Below are 14,497 nucleotides of genomic sequence, written 5' to 3' on the forward strand. Positions count from 1 at the left end.
TGCGTTGCTCACTTCAAACGACTCGAGACCGACAAAAGTGCTTCCCAATAATTATGCGGCTCGGCTTCTGTTCTATTCTGTGGTGCAGATTTGGCCACCTACTTTTCACCTGGAGAAGTAGGAGATGGGCAATCACATGTGTGTGGCTGGGCCAAAGGAATTCATTGGAAATTACCTGTCACATTGTTGGGCACTTGAATTACATAAAAATTGGTCGGACGAACAATGGCCGAGTGGCTACCGTTTCGGCCAGGACACACAGGAGACACAAAGGATAATGCTCACATATCCACATGAATATGCGAGGGTGTTTGCCACTATGCAAAACTGTAGCCAAACAAACAAATAGACTGACAAAAGTCTGACAACTGCCAAGTGGCTCTGGATGGGAATCGGGATCTGGATCTGAATCTGAATCCGAATCTCGGACGACAACAATAAGGCGCTTGATATGTGTACGCATGGGCGTGGCCCGGGGGCGGGGGTCGGGCAAACAACAATTGTAATCACACACCTTTTGTGCCAACGTGTGCCCAAGAAAAACCCTCGAAAACATTTCCTCCGTTCGAGTGTGAAAAAGAAAGAAGTTTTTAGCAGTTTTATGGCTAGATTGGCAAATGAGGAACAATTGAGCCTCGAATGGGCGGAAATGAAAGGCTGATGAAGGCTCATCAGGGCATCTGCATATTGCAACCGCTCCAATACCCCCGCACCCGACACGGAGAAAAATAAATCGAACATCAATGCTGATTTGATGAAAATAAAATGTTTAAATTTTATCACTTTGTTAGATTATGCTGATTTTAGGTATCGTAAAATATAATTTTTATTCCTATATGTTAACGATTAAAAATAATTAAGGTAGATCTGTAAGTAGAAGGCTGAACTTTTTCTTCGTAAATTTTAAATATGCTGATTTTAATAAATTTTAAATCGACAAATATTCAGGTCATAGACATAAATAGGTTTCAAACATTTTCTTCATTTTTATACCCTTGCAGAGGGTATTATAATTTCAGTCAAAAGTTTGCAACGCAGTGAAGGAGACATTTGCGACCCTATAAAGTATATATATTCTTGATCAGCATCACCAGGAGAGTCGATCTAGCCATGTCCGTCTGTCCGTCCGTCTGTCCGTCCGTCTGTCCGTCTGTCCGTCTGTCCGTCTGTCCGTCCGTTTCTACGCAAACTAGTCCCTCAGTTTTAAAGCTATCTGCTTGAAACTTTCCCAAAAGTTGTCTTTCTATTGCAGGTAGTATATAAGTCGGAAGGAGCCGGATCGGGCCACTATATCATATAGCTGCCATATAACTGAACGATCGGAAAAGCCATAACTTTGGTGTTTTTAAAGTTAGGAAGTTGGGATTTGCTATGGGTTTTATTTTTGGATAATCAATCCGACCTGCCAAATTTTATAAGGATCGGACGACTATATCCTATAGCCGCCATATAACTGATTGATCGGAAATGCCATAGCTTTGGTGTTTGTAAAGTTAGAATGTTGGGATTTTCTATGGGTTTTATTTTTGGCCAATCAATCCGACCTACCAAATTTTATAAGGATCGGCCGACTATATCTTATATCTGCCATATAACTGAACGATTGGAAATGACATAACTTTGGTGTTTTTAAAGTTAGGAAGTTGGGACTTTTTATGAGTATTAAGAATGCATCATATGAATAATTTTGGAGAATATAATTTATAGAATATTCTGCAAGGGTATATCAACTTCGGCTCCGCCCGAAGTTAGCTTTCCTTTCTTGTTTTAACTTGGATTAAAAAAGTGTTGTAGTGTATATTCTTCTTTTAAATTTACGATAATGATGAAATAAAATAATAGAACAACAGAAAAGCAAAAAGATCAATTTAACATTATCTCTTATTTTGTTTGTCAGGTTTCTGTTTTTATAATGTTGACAGATATAAATCGATTCCAGATATTTTCATGGTTTCTGAATATCGTCTAAGGTGTAAATAATTAAGCACCAAAAATACTAAATACCATTTTTCAAAATGGAATAAAGTTGTAGGAATAGTGACCCAAAAGAACAACTTATCCCAAAAGATTTTATGTTCCAGATTAATTTTTTAAGTTATTATTCCTTAAGCTATGTCATTTTGTTTGATGGGTGTAATTGTTTCAATTTTATCATATTTATATTTCGGATTCCTCAAAGAGATATTATTTAATCCAAAACGCGGAAATTATAGAAAGGAAGGTGAAATTTGGCAATATATTTTTTCCGTGTACCCCTTTTCCCTTCTTCTCCTCCACTCACGTTATGAGTGCCAAAGAGTGGGTGTGAGGGGAAACTTGTTCAAAAATTTCATTAAAAACGGTTTTCATTTGTTATTGTTGCTCGGCCCGGCCGCAAATGGAGGCGTAATAAAATAAAAAGTGCAGCCTATGGCTCCTCCATGCCACGCCCCTCCCCCCATTTGCTCGTCCCCGCGGAAATGTAACACACAATTGGCAGCCCAAAAAGCGACGAAAAAATATTTTTTAATATCTCATGCAAAATTGCATTCAATTGCTTTGTGTCTGTGTGAGGAGGCCGCATCTGCGCCTGTGTGAGTTTGCATAAGTGCTGTAAATTTCCTTATTTGCCCAACCGCACATGCCCACACACACACACGCGCAGTTCCAAACGCAGGACTCGTCCATATGTGTATGTGTACAAAAACTTGCATACAATTTTAACTCAAACAAAAACGTTGCAAAAATGAAATTTGTTACATTTTTTGTTTTGTTTATTTATAACAATTGTGTTTAAAAGCGCTTAAATTTCGCCCAGCATGTGCAAATAAGTCACGCCCACCCCCTTTTAGCACCCCTCCCCTTTAACCCCTACACAGAAAAAGGCAAGTGCAATTTCTCGTTAGCCGAATTTTTTTTGTGTTTTTTTTGGTTCCATTTCGGGGGATTTGGTTCGGGGTCGGAGGTTTTTGTTTGAGTTCCTTTTTTGGGCAGCGGCAGCGAGCAAAATGAAAACTAAATGCAATAAACGTTTGCGCCTAAAAGCTGCAACAAAAAATCAACGCCCAGAGATTAGCTCATATGCAGAACTTCCTGGCTCCGATCAGTTGGCTATATTCACACCAAGTAATGCTAAAACTTGGACTGGAGAGCATATAAACTTTTAATGGGAAAGTTTTATTCGTTAAAAACTTGCCTTGTAATTTATTAATGCGTTTTAATGAGTAGGTGCATAACCAGATAATTTTCTGTTTCTATCTATATTTCCAATCTCCATAGGATATGAGCAATATTATAGTCAATACCGAGATTTAAGTTGATGAAGCTAATATTCAATGATGCAATGATTTTTACTACCCCATTACAAGTCTTCTTTTGACCACTCATCGTACCTTTGATTTTTAGCTGTAAGCTAATAAAATTGTTAAAATAAATCAAGGAAGTCTGATGGATGTCTAGTGTTTTATCAATTTGTTTTATTAACTTAGATATTTTTAAGCACCGTGTTTCTGTTTCGCAATCATTTCTTGAAGAGATCGAATTTAGCAGTCCAGTTGAAGACAGATGCCCTTCAGTTTGTATAAGCACCTGAAAATTGAAGGCACTCAGTTAAAAAAGCTAGAGGAATGCAGATATGTTAAAAATGAATCAGATCTAAGGCTTGGCAGCACTGGTCTTCATGTGTGTACACACTGCTTTTTGTGGATGCCTCATCTTCATCCAACCACCCACCATGTATAAAAAAAACTCATCCTTTGGGCTTTGTTTTTTCGCTGTTGCCAGTTTAGCGTTCATTTAATCTTTGTCTGACTGCAGTTGTTGCTGTTTTTTCTTTGTTCTGCATTTAGCTGGGCCGCAATTTTGCGTTGCACACTTTTGTGCGTTGTCTTTTGTATTTTTTTTTCGGTTTTGGCCTTTGCCTCTGACGGAATTGTAATGAACATTTTTTCTCATCGTTTTTTGGGCACTCACCAGAAGTCTGAGCCGAAAAAAACGTTCGCGCAAATAAAAGGGAAAAGCGGCACCAGAATGAGAATCAAAAATCGAAACGTTGAAAATTTCATTTCAACGCAATTTGCCTGTAATTGTTTGGAAACCTGTGGTTGGTTGGACCATCACCCCCACTTTTGGGGTCAGGGGTTGCGGGAGTTTGCGTTTCAGGGTAGACAGTTTTCCCGATCGAGGGGTTGAGCCTGCTTGTTTGTTTTAACTTTGTTATTGGCCGTTTGGCGGCCATGGACAGGTTCATTAAGCTGCTTACAAAAAACGGCAAAAGGAAACCTGATTGCGGCTCAAAGGATATGTCAATGAAAATTGCGAATAACTATTTGCTGAATATGTGTTTGGCTAACAAAAATATTTAAATACATTTTTTTATTTTATTCCGCTGATGAATTTAATAACGCTGTTAAAATATTAATATAGAGTTACCCAACTTTTACCGAATTAATATTACAATATTAAAGAAACAGTTGCTCATAATGTTGTAAAAGCTAAAATTGTTTAATTCTTTAGTAGGTTTTTTAAATTTTGTTGGGCTTTTACATTATTTTTAACAAAAAAATACTAAGAGTTGGTCCAGTTTACTCTTGTTGCTAAGAAAATTAAACAAAAATAAAAAGTTTCTGAAACCATAAGTAAATTAAAAAAATAGTTTATAACAAGATACAAAAACAGAAACTTTTTTATTTAGCAAAATCATGTTTTAGCTATCTAGAAATTCCGCCCCGCATTTCTCTAAGAAAAAAATGATGCTGTCCTCACTCCTCAATTTAAGTCCAGCCTGACGTACACAAATAACGCTCAAATTGCAAAAAATAACATGACCGCGGGCCATGCATCCAAAAAAAAGGACAACCGCCGGCTGAGGAGCGGGAAGGATTCATCACTCGATTTTTTTTCGGATTTCAGATGGCGGATTGCTGCTAAGTCGAGCCCCAAAGGCCACAGAGTCTGCCATCCATATTGACACAACATGCCAATTTTCTGTGCGGCAGGTGGCGGCCAGCCGACGCGTAGTGTCCTGCGGCTTTGCGGGTGTCACTAGACCAGCAGCCAGCAAAAGGACCAACAAGGATACGAGAGAGGCGTGGAAAAGGGGAGGGGCTAACAGCAGTTAGCTTTGCTGTATCAACTGACAAAATAATTAATTTTATTCGCATTTTTGTTTGAGCTGGGTTAGATACAGTGCGGATCTGCATTATAAGATGGTGCATTGCGGAATATTAGACATAACGAATTAAATTTATTATTAGTTTATAGATGTATATTGCGAACTTTGAAAAGGTGCTCTGAAAATTTTGAGTACTGACTCTTTTTCCAGACGTCTTGATGAATGTAGCCAGCACATTAAATCCAATAAAATAGGTTAGGCCATTTCCAATTTTTATCATTTCTCAAATAAGAAGTGAACAAGTTCCCGTTTAGATTAAACTTTCTTTGTCGAGTTTGATTATTCGCAAATAACAATCGTTACCGAAATACAGGAAAAGGACAAATAATTTAAATCTATTTATCCTAAATCATTGTTTCACGAAGTACTTAAATTATGCAAACTAGTTGAACAGTTAACATGTATAGAGCTTAAGTAATTTTATATCAATTAAAAGGGTGGTTAAAAGGGTAAGATAACTGATTTTTTAATCGAATTAAGATTTTAAATTTTTTAGCCAACAGCATTTTGGGTGAGAGCCCACTGTACTGAGCTGGTGAAAATGAACTTAGAGTTTGAAGTGAGTGGGGATACCAACTCCTGCCTGGCATACGTAATTAAATGCGCCTTACGCAATGTGCGAAAAGTGAAGACGGAAAAATGTGAAGGGAAAGAAATCAAAAGTTAAAGGAGAAGAGCCGCTAAAATGGGGGGGCGTGGCCCAGCTAGCACAACACGCCCACTGGCAGACGCTTTTCCAGCTTTTCTGTGTAATTAGTTTTTCCCCTCCAAACCAGAAAGAATGAAGAGAAAAAATTCCCTCTACGATTCGGTTCGTCGTATTTTATTGAATTTTCTTTTCATTTGTTTGTTGATTTTTGGGATTTGCCGCATTTCGTATGCACAGCGGATAGGTTGAAGGGGCGGTGGGAGGTCAGAGGGCTGTCATTGAGACAAATCCTTGTTTATCTAGCTTCTTGTTGCTGCTACCGCTCCTCTGACTTTTCGTTTTGCCAATAAATTACTTTGTAATCAAGTGAATTCGAGTGGCAAAGGACCAAGAGCAACAAAAAAGAAGAGACCGAATTAAATAGAAGGTTGTTGGGATATCCAGCGGCTGAGCAGGAAATGTTTGATTTGGCTTACCAACTGATGACTGTAATTTGCTCAAGATTTTTTAATAAAAATGTATTTACCCCGTTGCAGAAATCAGGAACATGGTATTATTGAAAACAGTGCGTGATTGAACAACGATAGGATTTTAATATTTGGACAATTTAAAATGTCATTAAAATTAAACAATGTTAAAGATATTTATGTGTTTTATAAATTGGGTAGTTAAGGTGTGCTAAATATAATTTCTGCAGGCTACAATATTCGTGAAAATTTGTAGAATTTTCCTATATTTTCCCAATATATTGTTTACTCAGCCAATTTCCACTTCAATATGCTTTTAAACATCCAGACCTAGGCCATTATTATATTGCGCCTGTACACACATTCCTAATACGTTTAACAATGCCAAGAAATCAGCGACAACAATGCGAAAAGCTGAGGCCCAAAGTTTGCCCAGTGCATTAGTCGAGGACATTGTGGCATAATGGATTTGCATTTTCAGCTCAGCAAAGAAATCCTTTGGCAAACATATTGAGAATATTACATGCACATGCTTGTAAATAAATGCAAACACGCACTTATATTTTCTTGCCCCTATATATAAGAATTTCTATAAGTTCCGACAAACAGAACATACGTTTGCGGATAACAATTTTTATAAAAATTACCATATCAACTATGAACAGTTATTTTGACTATCCTATGTTTTTAAGTGCACATTTATATAAATGAGTAATTGCTTGACAAAATTATGGCAGCCTCACAATGGCTAAGGGCAAAAACAAGGACCAATCTGAAGGAAGAGCAGAAGGATAAGAAGAATAACTAACTAATCTGTCAGCGACAGATGCGGGCGCAATGATAAAATTTAAAATTGCCCAGCTAGCATTGCAATTACCCTCAAATAAAAGAGGCACAAGGATATGCCAAAGGACCTCCTGCAGCGAATGAGAGAAAGAGAGCAATAAAGATCTGCACAGAGATAAAAATAATAAAATTAGTTACTCGTTTATATCTAAATTATTTTAAAAGTTTTGTTCAATTAAGTTGAAAATAATCATCATCTTAAAGAAACCCCAAATTATATCAATATTTATATACCAAAAATTATAGAATATTAATGTTTTTATGTTATTAAGATTATTTTAATGTTTAAGAATTTGATTTCAAAATTTTTTGAGGGTTCATGATATATTTTTTTTTGTCTCTAGTTATATTTGTTTTAAGCATCAGCTTCTTTTTCTCTGTGCGCCGCCTTTAATGAAATAAAATAAATGCTACTGGGTTAAAGGAGGAGGATGGGCGACTCAACAGCAGCGGGTCGCCAGCAGAATCAGCCGCAAGGACAAAAGGCAGTTGACATTATGGCATTGTTGTGGGATGACCCCACAACCCCGTCGCCCTCCCAGCAATCTCCGCTTTCTGTGTGCTGTTGATATTATATTACATTTTATAAATTACATTTTATGCGCAAGCAAAGTTGATTTGCCTTTCGCTCGGCTCTCCTGCCCTTTCCTGCGAAAGGACCTGCCCCTCCCAGGACACACTTCACTTGCATGCAGGACAAGTTGACATTTATTGTGGCTGTGGCCCGTGCATTAGCCACCGACAGAGTCCTTGCCCTGCCTTTTGGCTTGACTTCAATTGCGCAACGGAAATGCATTAAGAAATTCATTCCACCACCTCGGGCCCGACCGCTTACTTTTTGCAATAGAAAAATGTCCTTCAGGTACATTGAACCAATAATCAGCGACCTGAGGGTTTTTGGGGCCGCGGAATCAGGAAACGCTTTTCACATAAGTCCTCTGATTTCGTTGGGGTTACGTGTTTACAAATGCAAACTGACTGGGCCTGGCTAATGCAATGTCTAGCCAACACGTAATTCTGTATTCAATGCTTATTCTTTAACAAAGAGGAACTAAATTTTCCAAAACAAATATATTTTCAATTTGTAAAACAAACATTATTGCAAATGTTGTTTGTGACTTTTAAACACTCTTCTGATTGAAAAGTAATTAAAGTTGTAAATGACAGGCAAAAGGAGATGCTATATTTTCTAGATTTACATTTCCAGAGTAAAGAAAGAAAAGAAAGTCAGACAAATTTTATTTATACTCAGTACATATTTAGTTCGGTATTAATTTCAAAATTTCATATTTATTCAATTGTTTCTTTAATACCTCAAGAACAGTTAATGAAAAGACAACAAAATTAATAAAAACAAGAAAGGAAAGCTAACTTCGGGCGGAGCCGAAGTTGAAATACCCTTGCAGAATATTCTGCAAATTATATTCTCCAAAATTATTCATATGATGCATTTTTAATACTCATAAAAAATCCCACCTTCCTAACTTTAAAAACACCAAAGTTATTTCATTTCCGATCAATCAGTTATATGGCAGCTATAGGATATAGTCGGCCGATCCTTATGAAATTTAATATGTCGAATTGATTGGGCCAAAATAAAACCCATAGAAAATCCCAACTTCCTAACTTTACAAACACCAAAGTTATGGCATTTCCGATCAATCAGTTATATGGCAGCTATAGGATATAGTCGGCCGATCCTTATGAAATTTGGTAGGTCGGATTGATTGGCCAAATATAAAACCCATAGAAAATCCCAACTTTCTAACTTTACAAACACCAAAGTTATGGCATTTCCGATCAATCAGTTATATGGCAGCTATAGGATATAGTCGGCCGATCCTTATGAAATTTGGTAGGTCGGATTGATTGGCCAAATATAAAACCCATAGAAAATCCCAACTTCCTAACTTTACAAACACGAAAGTTATGGCATTTCCGATCAATCAGTTATATGGCAGCTATAGGATATAGTCGGCCGATCCCGGCCGTTCCGACTTATATACTGCGTGCAAAGGAAAGAAGGGTGTGTGCAAAGTTTCAATCCGATAGCTTTAAAACTGAGAGACTAGTTTGCGTAGAAACAGACAGACGGACAGACGGACAGACGGACAGACGGACAGACGGACAGACGGACAGACGGACAGACGGACATGGCTATATCAACTCAGGAGGTGATCCTGATCAAGAATATATATACTTTATAGGGTCGGAGATGTCTCCTTCACTGCGTTGCACACTTTTGACCAAAATTATAATACCCTCTGCAAGGGTATAATAAATATTTATTTTGACTGTTTCACCAATAAAAATAATCTATTAAAAATCTGCCTTCTAAATAAGTTTTAATATAATTAACACGTATAAAAATCAATCAGTAAGCCTGATTAAAAAAGAGTATTTTCATCGCCCCCGACTTGACGACCATTCATGGTCCTACCTGTCCAATAATAATAGTATAAAAAAACATTTAGCACCCATTCAAAAGGGAAGACCCATTTCCCCTTCCATTTTCCGAGTGTTTACATAAATTTCCCTTTTTTGTGCGCACATTTTTATGACAAGTAATCCGCTTTCACAGCAATTGATGTCAGGGGAAAATCGTCACAAAATGAAAGTTAATACCCAACAACGCGACAATTGATTCAACCTGATGTGATATCCCGTCATTATTATCGAGTTTGCCACTCGGCAACCCCGCCCACCGCCCACCGCCCAACGCCCCCACACCGCCCACTTGTATTATTAAACATTTTATTTGATGTTGAGTGAGCTGATAAGGCTAATGAATGCATGCACCTCATCCGGGACTGGATTCGGGATCGGTACTGCGACTGGGGCCTGGCGAAATATCATTATGATTTTATTTACATTTGCCTTTAATAAAAGTCAACCCGCATGTCTTATCGAGATGGCGATGACTGTTTGATTTCGTATTAAATTAGTGTCATAAACAGGAACAACTGCTGCGGTTCGCACGGGCTGCTTTTGGGGGAGTGGGTAGCCCAGGGGTTTATCAATGAAATATTTACAATGTTGTATTAACAATTTATTAAACAATTTTATGGTGTTATCGCTGGTTGGCCTCGCATTACGTATACGCACTCGTGGCTTTGTGCGCACTCTGCAGCTGTAATGTAATTTCCGTTCTGCATTTCCGCCGGCCGTCGATCCGAAAATGCCGCAAATTATGCGTAATTATACCCGTTACTCGTAGAGTAAAAGGGTATATTGTATTCGTGCAAAAGTATGTAACAGCTAGAAGGAAGCGTTTCCGACCCTATAAAGTATATATATTCTTGATCAGGGTCACTAGCCGAGTCGATATAGCCATGTCCGTCTGTCCGTCTGTCCGTCTGTCCGTCTGTCCGTCTGTCTGTCCGTCTGTCTGTCTGTCTGTCTGTCCGTATGAACGCTGAGATCTCGGAAACTATAAAAGCTAGAAGATTGGCATTTTGCATGCAGATTCTAGGAGTTCCTACGCAGCGCAAGTTTGTTTCAAAAAGGTGCCACGCCCTCTTTAACGCCCACAATCGCTTATATACGATTTTAAAAATTTAAATATTTCGGAAAAGTAAAAATGCAGTTTTATTGTGTTTATCAATACCTATCGAAATGTAGAAGAAATTTTTCAAATCGGACCACTCGTTATAAAGTTATGCGTGATCAAAGTTTCTATCTCCATCTCCCTCGCACTCCCTTTACCTGAGTAACGGGTATCTGATAGTCGGGGCACCCGACTATAGCGTTCTCTCTTGTTTTATTTATTTAACGCATCAGTTTGCCAAGCACTCTCTGCATCATTGGGCGGCAGTTCATTTCCGCAGCACACACGCAGCAGCAGTGGCAGTTGCAACAGTTGCAGTGGTTGCACCAGCTGCGGTTGCCATTGTTCGCGTTAATCCCCGTGATTGTCGGCATTCGATTCTGACAATCGAATTTATCGGCAATTCGCTAATATATATATTTTTAATGCAGATTAAATAAAAAGAGTTTATTTAATACAACGATATTGAGTAGACACTCAAATTTAAAGTAACAAGTGGCTAGTTGACCTATACACTTTTGCAAGCTTAAAATACAATACCAATTTTTAAAATGAAATCACTTGTTTTTATACAATTATTTTTTTATTATTCAAAATGTGACCCAAGGTTATTATTAAAAGAACAACACAACAATGAATCCAATAATTTAAGCAAACCAAAGCTTAGAGATGTGATAACAGAGAATCCCCTTCGTGGTTTTATTATTTTAATACAATTTCAAATTTGAAATGCTAAATAGAAATAGTATACAACATTTTGAATACCCTTTTCACGGGCTCATTGATTTTTGGCAAAGCCCAAAAGTATGCCACGCGCTCTTCTATAATTAAATTCTAAAGCGAAACACTTTCCATCTCCCACTTTTCGAAATTGATGTGGAAAACGGCAGCCCGCTCACTCGTACACCTGAATCCTTTTCCCCCAGCCCACCGTTTTGCGTTGTCCTGATTCAGCTCGAAGCGAAATTGGCTTTAATTACGCGACAGAATTATGAAATTACAAAAATTGCGAAAGTAAGTAGCTGCCGTTGCTTTTCGCTTGAGCCAAATGTAATTGCGGCAATTTGCAGTTGCAGGCAGCGCTGCCAGTCGGCTAATAACGTTTATTAAAACCACAACAACATTGCTGGGAGCCGGGAGGGATTCAGGGACTTCCCCGCCAGAGCCTTCAACCATTAACAGTAAGCCGAACAGAGCGGGATATGCATACATATACAGCAGTCGCATGCGGCAACGTTGTGCAAATTACGCAAATCCTTGTGAAGCACATTAATGCGCACAATGACAATTAATCGCTGCAAATTAAAATGATGACAATGTGCTGGATTTTCCCATATTTCACAATCCCCCACCCGCCCACTCAGCGGAGATTAGGCATGGAAAACGAAACAAAAGTTAAATTTAAATCATAATTATTTATGGCTAAGCCGGCGGAGGCGGATAGTTCACATTGTGTTCTCCATTCAGCCGCCCCTCATCCCGATGTCCTTGCTCCACCCGCCGATCCTCGTGCCGCCCATCCAGACCCACGCCCAATCGCTCAATGAACTTGGCCGAACGGAATCCATTCTTCTGCAAATTCGAATGAATAATCAATAGATGATATGGAATGGTCTGAATATCCTACCTCGTAGTACAGAGACCTGGCCCGTTTGGCCGCTTCTGGATCGAAGTCCCACTGGGTCCGCTCGTGAAGGATCGGCTCACCAGCCACATTGTTCTGCAGCGTCTCGGTAATCAGTCGCAGGATAAATCCCTCGGTTGGTTGGCTAACCTGAAGCAGTAGTATCAGGACCACAGGTATCTGAAAATACAATTCACATATATATGTATGATATAAATATATATATTAGTCGATAACCGGTTAACATGTTTCATTTAATTTTTTGATAAGGCTTAGCAAATTAAGAAGTGGTTAAGTTAAGGCACATTTTGTGAACATGATATTTTTCTGATTGAATATAAACAAAATCAAAATATTGCCAATATTTACGATATGCTCTTCATTCGGTGATCCAATTAACCTTTCAGGTCTTATAACAAAATCGTTCAACAGCTTTATGAATTGCATAAAAACGAAATAGATTTTCGAAAGTTAAAATTTGTATGGCTTTCAGAACGGGCTTTGTGTTTACTCTTCAAATGACACATTTCACCTTAAGTTTTAAAATGGTAAAATCACATTGAATATATCACTATTTTATTTATTTTTGAAATGTACAAAGTTTTATAACAATCTGACGAATTTGCAAATACTTGTAGTTTCTGTATTGTCCAAAGTTTAATTTGCCTTATTAGTCCCGGCAATTCGAATGGCGTGTGGTTAACCAGGTGGAAGGCAGATAATTAAATTGCACAAGAAATTAATCGATCATCGTTTATTACTCATACGCCCTACACATTTCACCACTTAACATTAACCATCCTCCGCACAGCTTTTAACGATTTTATTCATGGCTTGTTTACTATGCTCAAATCACATTTCGGCACACTTACAGCGGCCATAAAGGCAAATCTCAGGTGCAACATTGTCGCGATTCGAGTCTGTTTTCCAGGTGAAGAGACGCCCGTGCGAGTCACTGGACCATTGATCACTGAAGACTACGAATCGCAGAAATCGCGTTGTTGCATAAAACGCAGCCAAGCGCCAACTCGAAAAATATTGAAAATAAAAATCAACCTCACGAGCGGCCACAAAATATGGCAAACCAAACAGACTTCGAAAAGTTACACAGCCAAAGCGAAGAGTGAGCCAGGAATTGAGAGAAAGAGAGAGGGACTGAGAGATTAGAGCCAAGATACAATTTGGCTTACAAATCTTAAACTTATTCGTAAATTTGTGTTAAGACATTGAGAAAAATACTATTAGTAGTTATACTGCTTAAATGGGTTTTAAATAATTATAAGTAAAACTTGTTAAAATGTCTTTCAATTCAAATTCCTATTTACTATGATTTATATTTTAAAATCCAATTTATTTGTGGTATAGATGTTTTTTGAATTATTAAATTTAATTCAGAAACGTTCGAGTAATTTGAATAATTTGTATAGTGTATGAATAGTTTTAAAGGTTTTTAGAGCCTATTAATGGAATATGATCTCCGATCTGTGGCATTGCGTTCAACCTTCGCACAGGTACTTCAAAAGCTGTCTTTGCCATACTCTTGTTTGGCTTTATGAACTGTTTTATTTTTTTTAGTTTAGTTTAATGACATCCCAAATTAGTTTTCATGGCAGACGGAACTAAGTACGCATATTCGCCAAAGGTTACTGCCATTTGCGGCAAGCCAAACATGCCGAAAGCAAACCGAAAAAAATAAAAAGGTGGAAAACAATGTTAAACAGAAATAGAAACCCTAGGAAAAATGCGAATGCAAATGCAAGGCAAAGAAAGTGCGCTCGAGCTGAGAAGAAATGGCACAAAGTCGCGACGTGAAGAAAGCAAAAACTGGTTGGCAGCTATTTTTTCGTCGGAGCATGACTCTATTTACGGCTGCAGAAGTTACATAATTGTCCATCGTCATCTTGATAGGAGGTGGTCATCCAGTCGGTCCACTACCACTTTGGTAATGTGGCCCCAATTCCGTTTTTGCCCACCTGAACAGCTGTCTCGGCTTACCGGGCTTCCTATCTCTTAATATTTCTCTTTGCAAACAAAAAAAAGAGTCTACGTGAGTCGACTCAGGTGGGTCTCTGATGCCATCGTTTTTGTTTATAAACATACATTTCCGGCAGTCTTAATTTATGTAAAAAAGCACAAAGCCTTAGTTTTTACAGGACTTTCACTTTCCCCGTGATATGCAAAATGTTGAGTATCATTAGATTAAGTAAACGGT

General features: G+C 38.1%; 1 protein-coding gene across 1 annotated transcript; it reads right to left on the reverse strand.

Annotated features, from left to right (window-relative positions):
* Positions 1 to 12,083: 12,083 nt before the first annotated feature.
* LOC108050628 lies at positions 12,084 to 13,231 on the reverse strand. The gene is made up of 3 exons (XM_017132399.1): positions 13,158 to 13,231; positions 12,289 to 12,465; positions 12,084 to 12,233 (listed from the first exon to the last, which is right to left on the reverse strand). The coding sequence occupies exons 1-3, from the start codon at positions 13,188 to 13,190 to the stop codon at positions 12,084 to 12,086; spliced, it is 360 nt and encodes a 119-aa protein (XP_016987888.1). The 5' UTR covers positions 13,191 to 13,231.
* Between the last annotated feature and the right edge of the window lie 1,266 nt (positions 13,232 to 14,497).

This window comes from Drosophila rhopaloa, unplaced genomic scaffold (genome assembly GCF_018152115.1).
Source record: "Drosophila rhopaloa isolate 14029-0021.01 unplaced genomic scaffold, ASM1815211v1 contig_115, whole genome shotgun sequence".
Classification (NCBI taxonomy): domain Eukaryota; kingdom Metazoa; phylum Arthropoda; class Insecta; order Diptera; family Drosophilidae; genus Drosophila; species Drosophila rhopaloa.